A 19,804-nucleotide genomic window follows, 5' to 3' on the forward strand; every position below is an offset into this window, starting at 1 on the left:
GGAGGAGCAGAGAGAGGGAGAAAGAGAGAATCCCAAGCAGGCTCTGCACTGACAGCACAGGGCCTGATGTGGGGCTCTAACTTATGAATGATGAGATCATGACCTGAGCTGAAACTAAGAGTTGGATGATTAACTGGACAATTAATCAACTGAGCCACCCAGCAGCCTCCATACATATATGTTAAAAGAAGTTAATTAATTAATTAATTAGTTTTGAAAAAGAGGGAGAGAGAGCAGGGGAAAGGCAGAGGGAGATAGAGAGAGAATCTTAAGCAGGCTCCATACTTAGTGGGCCCAATCCCATGACCCTGGGACCTGAGCCAAAATCAAGAGTTGGATGCTCAACCAACTAAGCCATCCAGGCACCCCTAAATAAATAATTTTAGAAAAAAATGAACAGACGAGTGGCTGAGTGGCTTAGTCAGTTAAACGTCAGACTCGTGATATCTGCTTAGGTAATGATCTCACGGTTTGTAAGATGGAGCCCCGAGTTGGTCTCTGTGCTGACAGCATGGAGCCTGCTTAGGATTCTCCCTCTCCTGTTTCTCTGCCCCTCCCCGACTCATGTACAACTGCATATTCTCTCTCTGAAAATAAATAAATAAATAAAATATTTAAAAAATGTACAGATTTTTAATGGATTTTTTAAATTTATTTTTATTTTATTTTATTTTATTTTATTTTATTTTTTCAATGTATGAAATTTATTGTCAAATTGGTTTCCATACAACACCCAGTGCTCATCCCAAAAGGTGCCCTCCTCTATACCCATCACTCACCCTCCCCTCCCTCCCTCCCCCATCAACCCTCAGTTTGTTCTCAGTTTTTAAGAGTCTCTTATGTTTTGGCTCTCTCCCACTCTAACCTCTTTTTTTTTTCCCTTCCCCTCCCCCATGGGTTTTTGTTAAGTTTCTCAGAATCCACATAAGAATGAAAACATATGGTATCTGTCTATCTCTGTATGGCTTATTTCACTTAGCGTCACACTCTCCAGTTCCATCCACATTGCTACAAAGCGCCATATTTCATTCTTTCTCATTGCCACGTAGTATTCCAATGTGTATATAAGCCACAATTTCTTTATCCATTCATCAGTTGATGGACATTTAGGCTCTTTCCATAATTTGGCTATTGTTGAGAGTGCTGCTATAAACATTGGGGTACAAGTGCCCCTATGCATCAGTATTCCTGTATCCCTTGGGTAAATTCCTAGCAGTGCTATTGCTGGGTCATAAGGTAGGTCTATTTTTAATTTTTTGAGGAACCTCCACACTGTTTTCCAGAGTGGCTGCACCAGTTTGCATTCCCACCAACAGTGCAAGAGGGTTCCCGTTTCTTCACATCCTCTCCAGCATCTATAGTCTCCTGATTTGTTCATTTTGGCCACTCAGACTGGCATGAGGTGACATCTGAGTGTGGTATTGATTTGTATTTTCCTGATGAGGAGTGACGTTGAGCATCTTTTCATATGCCTGTTGGCCATCTGGATGTCTTCTTTAGAGAAGTGTCTATTCATGTTTTCTGCCCATTTCTTCACTGGGTTATTTGTTTTTTGGGTGTGGAGTTTGGTGAGCTCTTTCTAGATTTTGGATACTAGCCCTTTGTCTGATATGTCATTTGCAAACATCTTTTCCCATTCCGTTGGTTGCCTTTTAGTTTTGTTGTTTGTTTCCTTTGCTGTGCAGAAGCTTTTTATCTTCATAAGGTCCCAATAGTTCATTTTTGCTTTTAATTCCCTTGCCTTTGGGGATGTGTCAAGTAAGAAATTGCTACGGCTGAGGTCAGAGAGGTCTTTTCCTGCTTTCTCCTCTAGGGTTTTTTTTTTTTTTTTTTTCTTTATTTTTTTTTTAATTTTTTTTTTTATGAAATTTATTGACAAATTGGTTTCCATACAACACCCAGTGCTCATCCCAAAAGGTGCCCTCCTCAATACCCATCACCCACCCTCCCCTCCCTCCCACCCCCCATCAACCCTCAGTTTGTTCTCAGTTTTTAACAGTCTCTTATGCTTTGGCTCTCTCCCACTCTAACCTCTTTTTTTTTTTTTTTTTCCTTCCCCTCCCCCATGGGTTCCTGTTGAGTTTCTCAGGATCCACATAAGAGTGAAACCATATGGTATCTGTCTTTCTCTGTATGGCTAAATGTGAGACAGGAAACCATCAAAACCTTAGAGGAGAAAGCAGGAAAAGATCTCTCTGACCTCAGCCGTAGCAATCTCTTACTCGACACATCCCCAAAGGCAAGGGAATTAAAAGCAAAAGTGAATTACTGGGACCTTATGAAGATAAAAAGCTTCTGCACAGCAAAGGAAACAACCAACAAAACTAAAAGGCAACCAACGGAATGGGAAAAGATATTTGCAAATGACATATCGGACAAAGGGCTAGTATCTAAAATCTATAAAGAGCTCACCAAACTCCACACCCGAAAAACAAATAACCCAGTGAAGAAATGGGCAGAAAACATGAATAGACACTTCTCTAAAGAAGACATCCAGATGGCCAACAGGCACATGAAAAGATGTTCAGCGTCGCTCCTCTAGGGTTTTGATGGTTTCCTGTCTCACATTCAGGTCCTTTATCCATTTTGAGTTTATTTTTGTGAATGGTGTCAGAAAGTGGTCTAGTTTCAATCTTCTGCATGTTGCTGTCCAGTTCTCCCAGCACCATTTGTTAAAGAGACTTTTTTCCATTGGATGTTCTTTCCTAAAGATTAGTTGGCCATACGTTTGTGGGTCTAGTTCTGGGGTTTCTATTCTATTCCATTGGTCTATGTGTCTGTTTTTGTGCCAATACCATGCTGTCTTGATGATTACAGCTTTGTAGTAGAGGTTAAAATCTGGGATTATGATGCCTCCTGCTTTGGTCTTCTTCTTCAAAATTACTTTCGCTATTCGGGGCCTTTTGTACATGTGCATATTCTCTCTCTGAAAATAAATAAATAAATAAATAAATAAATAAATAAAAAAAAAATAAAATATTTTAAATATTTTAAAAATGTACAGATTTTTAATGGATTTTTTTTTAAGAGGACAAATATTTATTTGCTCTGGTTATTAAGCAGGTAGGACTAGGGGCAAGAGAAAATGTGTTAGAGATAGAGTGAAAAAATCATTGGCTTGGGGAATCACATTAGTAGTCATATACAAGGTGCAGTTTGGTGTTCTATATATTTCATGTGTGACTGAATAAAGGAAACCTCATTTATTTATGTATTTATTTTTAATATTTTTATTATTTATCTTGAGAGAGAGAAAGCACGAGTGGGGGAGGGGCATAGAGAGAGAGAGAGAGAGAGGGAGAGAGAGAATTCCAAGCAGGGTCTGCACAATCAGCACAGAGCCTGACACGGGGCTTGAACCCATGAATAATAAGATCATGATCTGAGCCGAAGTTGGATGGTAAGCCAACTGAGCCACCCAGGTGCCCCAATGCTGCATTTAAAATGGAATCAGGAGGGGGTGCTCAGTTGGTTAATCTTCCAACTCTCAATTTGGGCTCAGGTCATGGTCTCACAGTTGGTGGTGAGATAGTGAGATCAAGCCCCTGAAATTGAGCCCTGCATAGGGCCCTGTGCTGGGCATGGAACTTGCATAAGATTCTCTCTCTCCCTCTGCCTCTCTCCTACTCACTCATTTTCTCTCTCTGTCTCTCTCAAAAAAACAAAATGGAGTCAGGAAAACAGTAAGGGAAGCTCTCACACTCACTGCTCCTGGTCATTTGCAGGCTCCAACAGAAAGGGACTGCATTACACAACAGGAAGACACTTATACTTTATATTTTCTTTCCTTTTTTAAATTTAAATTCAAGTTAGTTAACATACAGTGTAGTTAGTCTTGGCTTCAGGAGTAGAACCCAGTGATAGTGCTCATCCTGAAAAGTGCCCTCCTTAATTCCCATCACCCATGTAACCCATCCCCACCCACCCAGCTCCAGCAACGCTCAATTTGTTCTCTGTATTTAAAAGTTTCTTTTGACTTGCTTCCCTCTCTGTTTTTTTCTTATTTTTCCTTCCCTTCCCTATGTTCATCTGTTGAGTCTCTCAAATTCCATACAGGAGTCAAATCATATATTTGTCTTTCTCTGAATGACTTATTTCGCTTAGCAAAATACCCTCTAGTTCCATCTATGTTGTTGCAAATGGCAAAATTTCATTCTTTTTGATTATCAAGTAGTATTCCATTGCATATATATATATACTACATCTTCTTTATTCATCAGTCAGTGGACATTTGGGCTCTTTCCATAATTTGGCTATTGTTGATTGCATTGCTATATACATGGGATGCATCAGCCCCTTCGAATCAGCCCTTTTGTATCCTTTGGATAAATTACTAGTTATACTTTATATTTTTTTCCTCCTAAAAGATTTTTTCCTTGCTGACCAACAGCCCAGTCAGTGAGAGAAAATGTCCCAACTCAGGAATGAAAAGCCACTATACTTTGAACTCCCAGTTTACTCCAATGGAGTTTTTGTTTATAACTACCTTTCCCAACTCATTTCTTTCCTCTATAAAAGAGCTTTCCTGTCCTTTGTTTTTGGGACTTGGTTTTGCCATAGCTTGTAAGTCCCAAATCACAATTTCTATTATTCCTGAATAAACCCAGTTTTGCTGGTAAAGTAACTGACAGTTTTGTTTTGAAGGTTAACACGTGAAATTATGTCTTTGAAAACAGATTTAGAAGTGAGTAGTCATGATGGAATGTAAGGATGTATCACAGAGTGAGACATCATTCAACCATCCCTCTGTTGTTGGCTATTGAAGCAATTCTAGTTTTTTGTTATTAAAAACAATGCCACAGTGAACAAGCTTGTAAATACATATTTGTACTTCTCAACTATTTTTTAGGATAAATTTCTGGAAGTGAAAACTCCTAGACAAAGTGTTTGAGGCTTTTTTTTAAGCAAAATAATATTTAAAAAGCACTGGGTTTCTCTGTACCTGACTTGTCCTTTCTGATGGTTATAAAAGGAGGACAGCTGTGGCTGAAGGGTACTCCTATTTCCTTGGGCAGGAGGGAAGGACATTTTGCAAAGTGTACTTTCAGAGAGACACAGTGTGACTGTCCACATATGCTTGGTCTGTATTAATATCAGTTTAGACACATGTTCCAGGAGGCAGACCCTAAGTTTCTTCAGCTTGCTTTTCTTTTTTAAATAAATAAATATAATATATATATATATATATATATATATTTATTATATTTATTTATTTATTTATTTTAGAGAGAGAGAGGATGAGCAAGAGGCAGGGGAGAGGGGTGGAGGGAGAGAATCTTAAGCAGGCTCCAAGTAAGCAGGCTCCACACTCAGTGCGAGCCTGTCACAGCACTTGATCCCAGGACCCTGGGATCATGACCTGAGCCAAAATCAAGAGTCAGATGGTCAACCAGCTGAGCCACCCAGGCACCCCTCAGGTTGCTTTTCATAATGCTTGGCCAACCCTAGAAGCGGGTGGGCAAAGAATACCTTTGGGACAGGGATCTTGTTGGTTTGGGCCAGGAATATGGTTAGGGAGGGAGCACAGGCTGTTTGTAGTCCAAGGAAGAAGGTTGAGCAGGACTGTGCTCACTAAGCCCCCGCCCTCTTCCTTTGAATCTCTAATAGACTTCTGCCTCCTACTTCTCCTTTTCTGTCCTTCCTGTCTTTGGTGGCTTTCTTGAAGTGGCTCAGTGGTGCATCCAGTTCCACAGTTTCTGCTCCCACCAGCTATGACTCACAGAGTTCTTCTGTTAACAGGTACCCTAGGGACTTGGTGGTGGTGGGGTGATCAGAGTGAGGAGACGGGGACCTTTTGAGTCTCTGAGTGGAGAGAGAGGGCACAGAATATCTAGGAGTTAGATGGGGGGAATTTGAGGAAGGACAAGGGATTCAAGAAGCAGAGAGAACTAGACCAAGATGGGATGACCAGAGAAGCTTGGATGAATATTTAAGTTTACAGACAATGCAATGGGGCTTGGCTGTCCCCTTCACTTTACAGATGAGGGAACTGAGGTCCCAGACAGGTGGAATGATATGCCCAAAAGTCAACATATATTGGATTCTCAGAGTGTTTCTTGGATTCCATTTTACCATCTCCACTTTGTCTACAGTTCTATTTTCCAAGGAACCAGGTGTAAATGTTTGTTGAATGACCAAAATGATTCAAATCTGCTTCCTTTCATGCCTGTGCTTTGTGGAGAATGAGCCAAATAAAGGAAAAAAAATGCTTGAGAGTTGCATATGAAGGAAATTGCCTAATAGAGAGTCTTTAAGAACTTGTTAGGCAAATCAGCAGGGTAGGAGCATAGGGTGGAGCTCAGAGAGGGACTGATTGTACCCCATATTAGTGGTCTTTGGGCCAAGAGTCAGCAAAGTAACTTATGCCTGTGGCCATAAGGCATGGATTCCCCTACCTGTTTTTGTACTGTGAGCCATAGGTCTCAGGTGAACATTTGCAATTGATTCATGACAAGGAAAGCTAACTCTGAATCCCGGAGAAGTGACACGTTATTTTCCCAAAAGAATTCCATTTGTCTCATTAGTAAATTTATATTACAAAAAAGCTGTACTCAATTATTATATTTTGAATTTCCCTAGTGAAAAATTTGTGGAAATACATTTTCTCTCTTGTTGTGTAAGTACTTACCTAATGTACTCTACTTGCTTCTTGGCCCACAAAACTTAAAATATTTACTATCTGGCCCTTTATAGAAAAAGTGTGCCAACCTCCACTTCAGACAGTTGGACAGTAAGACAGTTGGACCTGGGAGGCAGATATCTCCATGCTGGGTTAGGGTGAATTCCAGCAGGTAGATGCACAGAGCAGGAGGGCAAGTTGCTTTTTTAAAAAATTTATTTATTTTTATTATTATTAGTGTTATTTATTTATTTTTTTTAATTTTTTTTTCAACGTTTATTTATTCTTGGGACAGAGAGAGACAGAGCATGAACGGGGGAGGGGCAGAGAGAGAGAGGGAGGCACAGAATCAGAAGCAGGCTCCAGGCTCTGAGCCATCAGCCCAGAGCCCGACGCGGGGCTCGAACTCCCGGACCGCGAGATCGTGACCTGGCTGAAGTCGGACGCCTAACCGACTGCGCCACCCAGGCGCCCCAAGTGTTATTTTTATTTTTATAAAGAAAGGCAGACTGCCACGTGCAGCGCCTCATTTGGATGTGTCTGGAGTCTTGGAAGCTTGACTATCCTACGTTCTCCTACAAATGGACCTTGAGAGCTTGTTTGGAGGTTCTAGCATGGGAGCGCAGCTACTCATATACTTGTGGCGGAAGAACGGTCCTCCTCTGTCAGGGAAGGTCGTCCTCTTCGACCGAGCGCGCAACTTTGGGAGGGAAGCACATGGAGCGGTGAGGGAGGAAGGAGACACCCGCCTAGCCAGTCAAATCAGCCGAATCAACCCTGGCAATCAATGGGGTGACAGATGTCGCAGCCAGATCACCCTCACATCCAAGTTGCTTTCTTATCTCCTTACGTCCTCCTGACCCTCAGGCTTTCTCCTCCTTCCAGCCTTGGCCTTATTATGTCATGGGTTCAACCTGGATACTAAGCATGCAACGCTATTCCAAGAGAATGCAGCGGGCTTCGGGCAAAGTGTGGTCCAGCTTGAGGGATCCCGGTAAGGACCACATGTGGAGGTCTCTGTATTACACTTCTCTTTAACACTTATATACTTGAAAAAAAAATCACAATTTTGTGGATTTTTTTCTTGATTTACTTTTTGTATAGGTAATACAGATAGAGAGTTCTAAATTCAAAAGATCCTAAAGAGTGCAATAGTAAAAAGTCTCCTCAGCACATACTCCCTTCCCCCATTCTTTACCCAGGAGGTTCCCTGTTAAATGGTTTCTTGTGGGTCCTTGCAGAGTCTATGTTGTGTGTACCTCCAAATTTCCTTAACTCCCATTCCACACACAATTTGTAGCACACATTGTATTCAAACTACTGCTGCCTATTTTTGTAAATAAATTTTATTGATCCCATCCTCATCCCAACTTGCTATTCGTTGTTTATGGACACTTTGGAGCTACAATGGGAGAATCAAGAGGCTTCAACAGGGAGTATATGGCCTGCAAAGCCTAAAATATTTGCCTATATAAAAAGAATTATGGAAATAGTATTACCTTTCCACAAAAAGTTTGCCAGCCTCTGCTCTATTCTGAGCTTTGCATTTTTTTTTCTTAATAGAGCTTGGTAATTTTCCCAGATACATGCATAAAAACTTTACCCATTCTTAAAAATTTTTTCTTAAATGTTTATTTATTTTTGAGAGAGAGAGAGAGCACAAGCAGGGGAGGGGCAGAGAGAGAGAGAGAGAGAGAGAGAAGGAGACACAAATCTGAAGCAGGCTTCAGGCTCTGGTGAGCACAGAGCCTGATGTGGGACTAGAACCACAAACCATGAGATCATGACCTGAGCTGAAGTTGGACACTTAACCAACTGAGCCACCCAGGTGCCCCCTAACTCATTCTTTTAAATTCTTGCATCAGGGGCTCCTGGGTGGCTCAGTCGGTTAAGTGTCCGACTTCAGCTCAGGTCACGAACTCGCGGTCCGCGAGTTCGAGCCCCGCATCGGGCTCTGGGCTGATGGCTCAGAGCCTGGAGCCTGCTTCTGATTCTGTGCCTCCCTCTCTCTCTGCCCCTCCCCCGTTCATGCTCTGTGTCTCTCTGTCTCAAAAATAAATAAACGTTAAAAAAAATTAAAAAAATTCTTGCATCATATTCTATTATTTTGAGGTACTATAGTTTACATTGATATTACATTTAAATCTCTTCTTAATAGACATTAGATTGTTGCCAAATTTTTGTGATGTGAAAAATGCTGTCCTTTTGTACATGTGTGAGTATATTTGGAAGCAAATTCCTAGAACTAGGATTCCTGGATCAAAGGAATGCATATGTGATGTTAATAGATGTTTCCAGATTACCCTTGGTGGAGGTGGAAACAGTTTGCACTTACACCAGAAATTTATGGAAACACTTACTTCCCCACCCACCTGCCAACCCAATGTGTAATCAAACTTCTTGATCTTTGCAAATTGAATAGGTTAGATATGGTATCTCAATTTAGTTTTAAATTGCATTTATTCATTCATTTATTTATTTATATTTATTTTTGAGAGAGAGAATGTGCAGGTGCTCATGTGTGTGAGTTGGGAAGGGGCAGAGAGAGAAGGAGACAGAGGATCTGAAATAGGCTCCTCACTGTCAATGCAGAGCCCTGTGTGATGCTCTAACTCACAAACTTTGAGATCATGACTGAACAGAAGTCAGACTCTTAGCCACCCAGATGCCCCTTATTTTTATTTTTTATTTTTATTTTTTAAAGCGTTTATTTATTTTGAGAGACAGAGTGAGAGAGCAGGAGAGGGGCAGGCGGAGAGGGAGACAGAATCCCAAGCAGGGTCTGCTATGTCAGGGACTCAAACTCATGAACTGTGAGATCATGACCTGAGCTGAAACCAAGAGCTGGATGCTCAACTGACTGAGTTACCCAGGAGTCATGCAGGTGCCCCTTAAATTGCACTTGTTTTTAAATGAGAAATGTATTTCCTTTTCTGTGAACCTTTGTCTTATTTGTTGCCCATTTTTCTATTGTTTTATTTCTCTTTTCTTTATTGATTTGTAGGAGCTCTGACTATATTGAGGAAAGTAGTCTGTGGCATGAGTTGCTAATCTCCCTCTCACCAGTTTATTGTTTGTCCTTTAACTTTGTATATGGTAGTTTTTCACATATGGAAATTTAGAAAAAAGTTTTTGTTCTCTATAGTTAAGAATCTGTTTCTTGGTTTGCATTTCTCTTTTTTTGTCCCTTCGTTTATTGCTTGGTTTCTTAAATTCCACATATGAGTGAAATCATACAGTATTTGTCTTTCTCTGACTGACTTATTTCACCTAGCATAATAGTCTCTAACTCCACTCATGTCGTTGCAAACAGCAAGATTTCATTCTTTTTTATGGCTATTAATATTCCATCGTGTATGTGTGTGTATATACATATATATGTGTATATATGTATATTATCATCATCATCATCTTTTTTTTTTAAGATTTTATTTTTAAGTAGTCTCTACACCCAGTGTGGGGTTTGAACTCACAACCCAAGATCAAGAGTCACACACTCCACTGACTGAGCCAGCCAGGCTCAGAATACACCGTATCTTCTTTATCCATTCATCAGTTGATGAACAATTGGATTTCTTCTATAATTTGGCTATTGTAGATAATGCTGCTGTAAACATTGGGATGCATGTATCCCTTTGAATTATTGGTTTTGCATTCTTTGGGTAAATATCCAGTAGTGCAATTGCTGGATCGTAGTATAGCTTTATTTTTAACTTTTTGGGGAAACTCAATACTGTTTTCCAGAGTGGCTGCACTAGTTTGCATCCTACCAACAGTGCGTGAGGGTTCCCCTTTCTCCATATCCTCACCAGTACCTGTTGTTTCTTGTGTTTTTCGATTTTAGCCATTTTGATAGGTATAAGGTGATATCTCATTATTTTTTTAATGTTTATTTATTTTTGAGAGAGAGAGAGAGAGCATGTGCACAAGCAGGGGAGGGACAGAGAGAGAGGGAGGGAGACAGAGGATCAGAAGCGTGCTGACAACAGAGAGAACTCACGAACCACAAGATCATGACCTAAGCCAAAGTCAGATGCTTAACCAACTGAGCCACCCAGGTGCCCCCAAGGTGATATCTCATTGTAGTTTTGATTTGCATTTCCCTGATATCACATACAGAAATTTATTCAAAATGACTGAATTTAAAATGGTTGAATTTATTCATCAAAAATTTTTCTTTAAATTCCAGTATAGTTAACATACAGTGTTATATTAATTTCAGGTGTACAATATAGGATGCAACAATTTTTTTTTAAATTTTTTTAATGTTTATTTATTTTTGAGACAGAGAGACAGAGCATGAATGGGGGAGGGGCAGAGAGAGGGAGACACAGAATCGGAAGCAGGCTCCAGGCTCTGAGCCATCAGCCCGGAGCCTGATGCGGGGCTCGAACTCACAAACCGTGAGATCGTGACCTGAGCTGAAGTCGGACGCTCAACCGACTGAGCCACCCAGGCGCCCCAGGATGCCACAACTTTTTAATGACTTCTTGGTTTTGTGTCATTCTTAAAGAGGCCCTTCCCCTTCCAATATTTAAACTTTTCCCATTTTTTTTCTTTGCTGAATCTTCCTCCTATTTCAGGGAATTGGGAAATACTGAGGGTTGTCTCTTCTCACTTTCCTTTGAGTGGCAGAACTTCCATGGTCTCCTTCTTTCCCACATGCCATGGTTTTCTCTTGTCCCTGTAGTGATCTTTTCCTAACTCTCCCCCCAGGTTGGTGGTTGGAGCCCCCCAGGAGATAAAGGCTGCCAACCAAACAGGTGGCCTCTACCAGTGTGACTACAGCACGGGCAAGTGTGAGCCTATCTCCCTGGAGGGTGAGTCACTGCCCCTCCTTGGGATCCAGGGCTAGGCTTCCACCTGTGTGTACACCTGAACTTGCCAGGCATTCCTTTTGTTCTGAGCGTCTGTAGTTGGGGGCTCAGGCATCCAGTTCATCAGTCTCTGTGCTGTATGCAGACTCTACCTCAGATACTTTCAGGCACCCCCTTCATGTTCCTTTCCTGTGACTTAGGTTCACCTTGATCTGTTTAGTCTGCATGTCTCCCAGGTTAAAGTGACCTCTGTTGACCTTCACATAGCCCATTTTATGCCCCTGAAGGTGACCATGTATATATATATGTCTCCTCAGTCCCCCTGGAGGCGGTGAACATGTCTCTGGGCCTGTCTCTGGCATTTGCCACCAACCCTTTTCGACTGCTGGTGAGTTGTCCTGGGTCATGGGATTGTTCTGAAAGAAGGAGTCAGGGGCTTATGGCTGCTGGGGCTGGGGTCTGTGGAGGGTGGCAATGCTGAGGTAAAAGGACAGGAAGCAGGAACAGCCCCTCCCACATGCAACCTTCCCCCAGGCCTGTGGTCCCACTGTGCACCAAACTTGTAAGGAGAACACCTATGTGAATGGCTTATGCTTCCTGTTTGGATCCAACCTACGGCAGCAGCCCCAGAGATTCCCAGAGAGCCTCAGAGGTAGGTGGCCTTTGGCAAAGAATATAGATGGGTAGTGTGAGCATAAGGGCAGGACTGGGATGGGGACTATTCACAGCCTGAGGGGTGACTTAGGGATCTAGGTGCAGAAGTGGGAGGCAACTAGGTTCCAACAGAGATGGTAGGAGTTGATGCTAGGATTTTGCACTTTAAGAAAAGTCCTGATATAAATATAAGTATAAATATAAATATAAATATAAATATAAATATAAATAAGGAAAGTCCTGATATGCCCACTCATCTTTGTGAGATGATGTCCCAACCATTGTCCTTAGAATAAGTGCCTAAGTCTCTTAATCATAGCCTTTGAGGCTCTGAATGGTATGGCTTCTTCAACTTTTCTCCCATCCAGTCTACCTCAGCCACTGTGCTCCAGCCACTCTGGCTGCCTTTCTTCAAGAACAACACCAAGTTGTCCATGTCTTAGGGCCTTTGCACTCACTATTCCTTCAGCCTGGAATGCTCTTCCCTCAGATCTTACCTGGCAACCCATTATTGTCAACTCAGCTCAAATGTCACTTCTTCAAAGAGGCCTTTTCTGAGTGGATCTTCTAATCTTTTCCATCATCACTCCCTACCACATTGTCCTACTTTACCATTTTCATACTTGTATGTACATATTTTACTTGTTTATTTTATGTCCTTTCTTCTGGAATGCAGGCTTCATGATAGCAAGGATACTACTGTCCAGCTTGTTCATTGTCCTATACTCTCATATCTATTGCTGCTTAACAAATTACCCCTGAACTTAGTAGCTAAAAACAATAAATGTTAATTATATTACAGTTTCTATGAATCAGGAATCTGGGCATGACTTAGCTGGGTAGCTCTGCCTTAGGGTTTTTTTTTTTGTGAGATTGAAGTTAACTTGTTAAACTGGAGCTGTGGTCTCATCTGAATGCTTGACTGAGAAAAAGATCCACTTCCAAGCTCATTTACCAGATTGTTGAACTGAAGGCCTCTGTTTTCACTGGTTGTTGCTTGAGGCTTCTCTCAGTTGTTTGTCACATGGGCTTCCCTATAAATAATCTCATAACTGCTCCCCACAGAGCAGCTGCCTTCCTCCAGAGTAAACAAGGGATTAGGAGAGCAAGAGGGAGAGAAAACACCCAAAGAAGAAAACACAGTAGTTTCATAATCTAATCTCAGAAGTAAAAACACATTACTTCTGTAATTTTATATTTCTTTGAATTGAGTCAAAAAGTCTAGCTCACACTCAAGAGAAGGGACTATGCAAGGGTGTTATTTCCATGAGGTGAGAATCTTGGGGACCACCTTAGTGGCTACCTACCACATTCTTGTTCCCCAAACATTTGTTGACTGAAAGAGTGAGTGACTGACTGAATCTTTTTTTTCTAAACTACTTTTTGCCACTTATTTCTTCAGCTGCTTGGCCTTCTTTTTCTTGTCTTCAAGTTGGTTCTGGAAACAAGGGCAGATATATCTTCCTTTTGTAAGTTTTTTTTTTCTCTCAAGCTCTGCTCCTTTGTACTTTGCTCTCAAAAGATAACCTTCCTTCTTCACAAAGAAAATCAAAGTTGCCAGGGATGAACTCCCTCCACTTACCCCTTCTCCTTGTTCAAATTTTGCAATGGTATCACCCTTGGTTTTAGAGAAAGACCTGTCTCTCCACCTTTCCATGAATCACTCTTTTCTCTGGGCTTTTGAGGCTCTCTCACCTCACCAACTTGAAATCCACATCTTAAATATTTCATTCTCTCTAGGAGCTTAAATTTCTACCCTTCTTTTGAATGTAAACATGCTCATGCTTATCCATATCTTAAAATCAATCAACCACCAAAATTAATAGCACTAAAAATACCCTTCTCTCTCCTTGATCTCCTCTATATCTTCTGCCATTTCTCCTTACCTTCACCACCACACTTCTTGAAAGGGCTCTCTCTCCTTGTTTCTATTTCCCCCATATCACTATTCTTCACCCTCTGACATCTGGCTTCTGCTCAACCATCATATAAATCTTCCTCTTGCAAACGGCATTTATGATTCCCTAAATGCCAAATCTCTTTTCTGCCCTCATATTTACTGACTTTTCTGATGTGACCTACAGATCATCTCTTCTTTCCCAAAACAACTTGGCTCTAGATTTCTCCCTTCCCCTCCCTTCCCCTCCCTCCACCTCCCCTCCTTCCTCTCCTCTCCCTTCCTCTCCTCTCCTCTCCCTCCCCTTCCCCTCCCCTCCCCCTCTTCTCCCCTTCCTTCTCCTCCCCTCTCCTGCCTTCTCCTCCCCTCCCCTTCTCTCTTCTGTCTTTGCTTCTCCCCCTGCCAAGGGCTTCTGTTAAGCTTCAGCTCCAGGCAGTCTTCCTCTGCCTTCTTTGCATGCATAGGGGTACCATGTTACAGCTTCTATTCTTGTCCATGTGTTCTTCGTGCCCAATCACATCCAGTTCTGTGGCTTCAGCTCCACCCTCACATTTCTCTCTTCTGTTCTCACTCTCAGGATTCAATACTTTTCTTTTAAAAGTATTTTTAAAAGTATTGTTAGGGTGCCTGGGTGGCTCATAGCTTAAGCATCTGATTTTGGCTCAGGTCGAGATCTTATGATTCCTGAGTTGGAGTCCCACATCAGGTGAGCACGATCCCCTCTTTGGGTGACCTTGAGCCCCAATTTGGATGAGCATGAGCCTCACTTTGGTAAAAGAAAAACAAAAACAAAAAAGCAAAAAAAAAAAAAAAAAACCCCGCAAGCCCCACTTTGGGTTAGCCCTGTTTCTCTCCTTCCCTCTCTCTCTCTCCCCCTCCCTCTATCTCTCTCTCTCTGCCCCTCGCTCACTTGTGACACCCCCTCTAAAAAAATAAAATAAAAAACATCTTCAATTCTTTAAAAATGATTCAAAATTCAAAAAGTACTAAAGGACACACTATAAACATTTCATTGCCAGTTTCTCGTCTTATTCACAAGCATATACATATCTATAGTCTTCATTTTGTGCCACAAATGGTGGCACATTCTGTACACACTTGATCCTTTCCAGTTAACATATCTTTGAGATTTTCAAACATTTTTTTGATTAATTTTCTTTGTATATTTTCTTTTCTTTTTTTTTTTTTTGGTTTTATTTATTTATTTTTTTTTAATTTTTTTTTATGATTTCTGGAAAAGGTTTTCTTTTTTTTTATATATATGAAATTTATTGACAATAGTTAATTTTCTTTGTATATTTTCCATATAAATGTTAGAATCTGTTTATTTATTTTTATTTTTATTTTATTTTATTTTTTTTTTGACATTACATACTTTATTTTTTTTTTATTATTTTTTTTAATATGAAATTTATTGACAAATTGGTTTCCATACAACACCCAGTGCTCATCCCAAAAGGTGCCCTCCTCAATACCCATCACCCACCCTCCCCTCCCTCCCACCCCCCATCAACCCTCAGTTTGTTCTCAGTTTTTAACAGTCTCTTATGCTTTGGCTCTCTCCCACTCTAACCTCTTTTTTTTTTTTTTTTTCCTTCCCCTCCCCCATGGGTTCCTGTTAAGTTTCTCAGGATCCACATAAGAGTGAAACCATATGGTATCTGTCTTTCTCTGTATGGCTTATTTCACTTAGCATTACACTCTCCAGTTCCATCCACGTTGCTACAAAAGGCCATATTTCATTTTTTCTCCTTGCCACGTAGTATTCCATTGTGTATATATACCACAATTTCTTTATCCATTCATCAGTTGATGGACATTTAGGCTCTTTCCATAATTTGGCTATTGTTGAGAGTGCTGCTATGAACATTGGGGTACAAGTGCCCCTATGCATCAGTACTCCTGTATCCCTTGGATAAATTCCTAGCAGTGCTATTGCTGGGTCATAGGGTAGGTCTATTTTTAATTTTCTGAGGAACCTCCACACTGCTTTCCAGAGCGGCTGCACCAATTTGCATTCCCACCAACAGTGCAAGAGGGTTCCCGTTTCTCCACATCCTCTCCAGCATCTATAGTCTCCTGATTTGTTCATTTTGGCCACTCTGACTGGCGTGAGGTGATACCTGAGTGTGGTTTTGATTTGTATTTCCCTGATAAGGAGCGACGCTGAACATCTTTTCATGTGCCTGTTGGCCATCTGGATGTCTTCTTTAGAGAAGTGTCTATTCATGTTTTCTGCCCATTTCTTCACCGGGTTATTTGTTTTTCGGGTGTGGAGTTTGGTGAGCTCTTTATAGATTTTAGATACTAGCCCTTTGTCCGATATGTCATTTGCAAATATCTTTTCCCATTCCGTTGGTTGCCTTTTAGTTTTGTTGGTTGTTTCCTTTGCTGTGCAGAAGCTTTTTATCTTCATAAGGTCCCAGTAATTCACTTTTGCTTTTAATTCCCTTGCCTTTGGGGATGTGTCGAGTAAGAGATTGCTACGGCTGAGGTCAGAGAGGTCTTTTCCTGCTTTCTCCTCTAAGGTTCTGATGGTTTCCTGTCTCACATTTAGGTCCTTTATCCATTTTGAGTTTATTTTTGTAAATGGTGTGAGAAAGTGGTCTAGTTTCAACCTTCTGCATGTTGCTGTCCAGTTCTCCCAGCACCATTTGTTAAAGAGGCTGTCTTTTTTCCATTGGATGTTCTTTCCTGCTTTGTCAAAGATGAGTTGGCCATACGTTTGTGGGTCTAGTTCTGGGGTTTCTATTCTATTCCATTGGTCTGTGTGTCTGTTTTTGTGCCAATACCATGCTGTCTTGATGATGACAGCTTTGTAGTAGAGGCTAAAGTCTGGGATTGTGATGCCTCCTGCTTTGGTCTTCTTCTTCAAAAAAATGTACAGATTTTAATGGATTTTTTAAATTTATTTTTATTTTATTTTATTTTATTTTATTTTATTTTTTCAATGTATGAAATTTATTGTCAAATTGGTTTCCATACAACACCCAGTGCTCATCCCAAAAGGTGCCCTCCTCTATACCCATCACCCACCCTCCCCTCCCTCCCTCCCCCATCAACCTCAGTTTGTTCTCAGTTTTTAAGAGTCTCTTATGTTTTGGCTCTCTCCCACTCTAATCTCTTTTTTTTTTCCTTCCCCTCCCCCATGGGTTTCTGTTAAGTTTCTCAGAATCCACATAAGAATGAAAACATATGGTATCTGTTTATCTCTGTATGGCTTATTTCACTTACCATCACACTCTCCAGTTCCATCCATGTTGCTACAAAAGGCTATATTTCATTCTTTCTCATTGCCACGTAGTATTCCAATGTGTATATAAACCACAATTTCTTTATCCATTCATTGGTTGATGGACATTTAGGCTCTTTTCATAATTTGGCTATTGTTGAGAGTGCTGCTATCAACATTGGGGTACATGTGCCCCTATGCATCAGCACTCCTGTATCCCTTGGGTAAATTCCTAGCAGTGCTATTTCTGGGTCATAGGGTAGTTCTATTTTTAATTTTTTGAGGAACCTCCACACTGTTTTCCAGAGTGGCTGCACCAGTTTGCATTCCCACCAACAGTGCAAGCATCTTCTAAATTTTGCTGTTTCTTTTTCACTGTATTTCTTCCTTCAGCTCTGTGATTCTACTTGCATTCCTTGAAAAATTGTTTATTTTTTGTTGTTATTCAAAAGTAACATTGACATATTCTACAGATGCCTTCCTCATGGTGACTGCCATCTTGAGACTGTGTCCATGTTTTTATTAAGCTTGGAGCATGGGTTGCATATTGTTTACTTTTTATTTTCACTGCTTAGTAGAGGGTTGACATGGAAAAGAATTAATCCCAGTCTCTAATACTTAATCAGTTCATGCTCTTTCTCCTGTTTCCCAAGAGTGCCCTCGGCAAGACAGTGATATTGCCTTCTTGATTGATGGTTCTGGTAGCATCATCCAGAGCGACTTTCAGAAGATGAAGGATTTTGTCTCAACTGTGATGGGTCAATTCAAGAAATCCAAAACCTTGGTGAGGGCAAATGGGTTGGTTAGGAAATAGTTCATATAAAGCTGGCAAATCCATGGCAACCAGTCTGCCACTTTTCTCTTTTACTTCTATTGCAAAATTGCCAATTGATCATGTTTTCTTTCATGATCCTCTTTCCTGCTCTTTCTGGATGCAGCCTCAGCATTCTTCCAGCCCTCTGTAAAGCAGGCCGCTCTGACTAATTGATAAGGGTTGGCATGGGAGATGAAACCTACCTGTCATCTCTGGCTGAGTTCTAGTATTTAGAGGTGGGAGCTGATGGCAGATCTCTGTCCTGGTGTGGCAGAAGAATTGGGGGCAGTGTAGAATTTGGAGGGATTTGGAGACTTGAGTGTTTCAAGATTTATGTAACATTTCCTAGGAGGTGGGTAAGTGTGAGGAGGGACACTTTCTCCAGTGTAATACCAGATGCCTGTTCCCAGTTTTCTTTAATGCAGTACTCTGAAGACTTCCAGACTCATTTCACCTTTAATGAATTCAAGAAAAACCCTAACCCATCATTGCTGGTGAGGCCAATAAAACAGTTGCGTGGGCGGACACACACTGCCACAGGAATCCGCAAAGTAGTGTAAGTTTTTTGCTTAGGATGGAAGGAGGAGGTGATATTTTTTAGTTGGGATTTGAAGAATGAAGGCAGTTGTTCAGACAAGGATGGGGTAAAGGATATTTATGGTGGAGGGAACAGCATGAGTAAAGGTGTGGAGGAGGGACTCTGCATTGTATGTTCATGAAATACAAGTTATGAGTAAAGGTAGGAGTGAAGGGGAGACGTGAGGGTAAAGCTAGAGGGTGGCCACAGAGATTAGTTGAGGTCAGGTCCCTTAAGGCAACTGAAAAGCCAGTGGGGATCCACTGAAGGTTTTAAGCAGTGGGGAGATGTCACCACATCTTGTTTTGGAAAGTTCACTCTGGTGTGTGTGTGTGTGTGTGTGTGTGTGTGTGTACGTGTATAGAGGTGAGGGTGGGGATTGGGACAAAAGTATAGGAAGGTGAGCTAGAGACCCGTTGCATCAAACCAGGAAAGGTTTGTGAGGGCCCAATTAAGCTTAAAAATTTTGTTTTAATTTAAAATAGTTTAAAAAATCAATATATGCAAAAGTATATAAATGCAGTGAAGATTTCTTTTCCTTCCACTCTTCTACCTTCTCCTGTTGCCTTTCCAGGCCATGGGGCAGCCACATCTCAGTGTTCATTCCAAGGGAGCCCAAACCCCTCCTAGCTACATCTGAGCCAGTGACTGCTGATGCTTCCTCCTTAGCATTAAGAGTATCTCTATTCACATTTGACTTTTCTTTCCTCTTCCCTGGACAGAAGAGAATTGTTTCAGAGCAGTAGTGGAGCCCGGGAGAAAGCCTTTAAGATCCTAGTAGTCATCACGGATGGAGAAAAGTTTGGCGATCCCTTGGAGTACAAGGATGTCATTCCTGAAGCAGACAAAGAGGGGATCATTCGCTATGTCATTGGGGTAGGAAATGTGGCTCTCTGGCCTGAGCTTCTGTGGCCTGATGCTTCTACTTGGATACACCCTCCCTTAAATTTGTAAATATCGGTTAAACCAAGGTAGGGCAAGGTCACTGCTAGCCCACATGAGCCTGTGTCAGTTAATTATTGTTACAATGATGCAGTACAACAAATTATCTCAGATTTCAGTCCTTTAATTTTTTTTAACAATTTATTTTTATTTTTGAGAGGGGGAGAGAGAGAGAGAGAGAGACATAGAGTCTAAAGCAGGCTTTAGGCTCTGAGCTGTCAGCACAGAGCCTGATGCAGGGCTCAAACTCAT

The 19,804-nt window shown here is 41.2% G+C and overlaps 1 protein-coding gene across 7 annotated transcripts in view; it reads left to right on the forward strand.

Annotated features, from left to right (window-relative positions):
- The first annotated feature begins 5,637 nt into the window (after window positions 1-5,637).
- Window positions 5,638-19,804, forward strand: part of ITGAM (integrin subunit alpha M) — a 44,580-nt gene continuing 30,413 nt past the window's right edge. For 2 of the 7 annotated variants that reach the window (XM_030301071.1, XM_030301073.1), the window contains exons 1-8: window positions 5,638-5,739; window positions 7,505-7,613; window positions 11,336-11,439; window positions 11,754-11,824; window positions 11,971-12,088; window positions 17,873-18,003; window positions 18,444-18,589; window positions 19,333-19,486. In XM_030301071.1, coding sequence (XP_030156931.1) covers window positions 5,712-5,739; window positions 7,505-7,613; window positions 11,336-11,439; window positions 11,754-11,824; window positions 11,971-12,088; window positions 17,873-18,003; window positions 18,444-18,589; window positions 19,333-19,486 — 861 coding nt within the window. In that variant the 5' untranslated portion in view covers window positions 5,638-5,711. Of the gene's footprint in view, window positions 5,740-7,486; window positions 7,614-11,335; window positions 11,440-11,753; window positions 11,825-11,970; window positions 12,089-17,872; window positions 18,004-18,443; window positions 18,590-19,332; window positions 19,487-19,804 lie in introns of those variants that run through there. The other 5 variants (XM_030301069.1, XM_030301074.1, XM_030301070.1 and 2 more) reach the window with 4 other exon arrangements.

Source organism: Lynx canadensis, chromosome E3, assembly GCF_007474595.2.
Source record: "Lynx canadensis isolate LIC74 chromosome E3, mLynCan4.pri.v2, whole genome shotgun sequence".
In the NCBI taxonomy this organism is placed as follows: Eukaryota; Metazoa; Chordata; class Mammalia; order Carnivora; family Felidae; genus Lynx; species Lynx canadensis.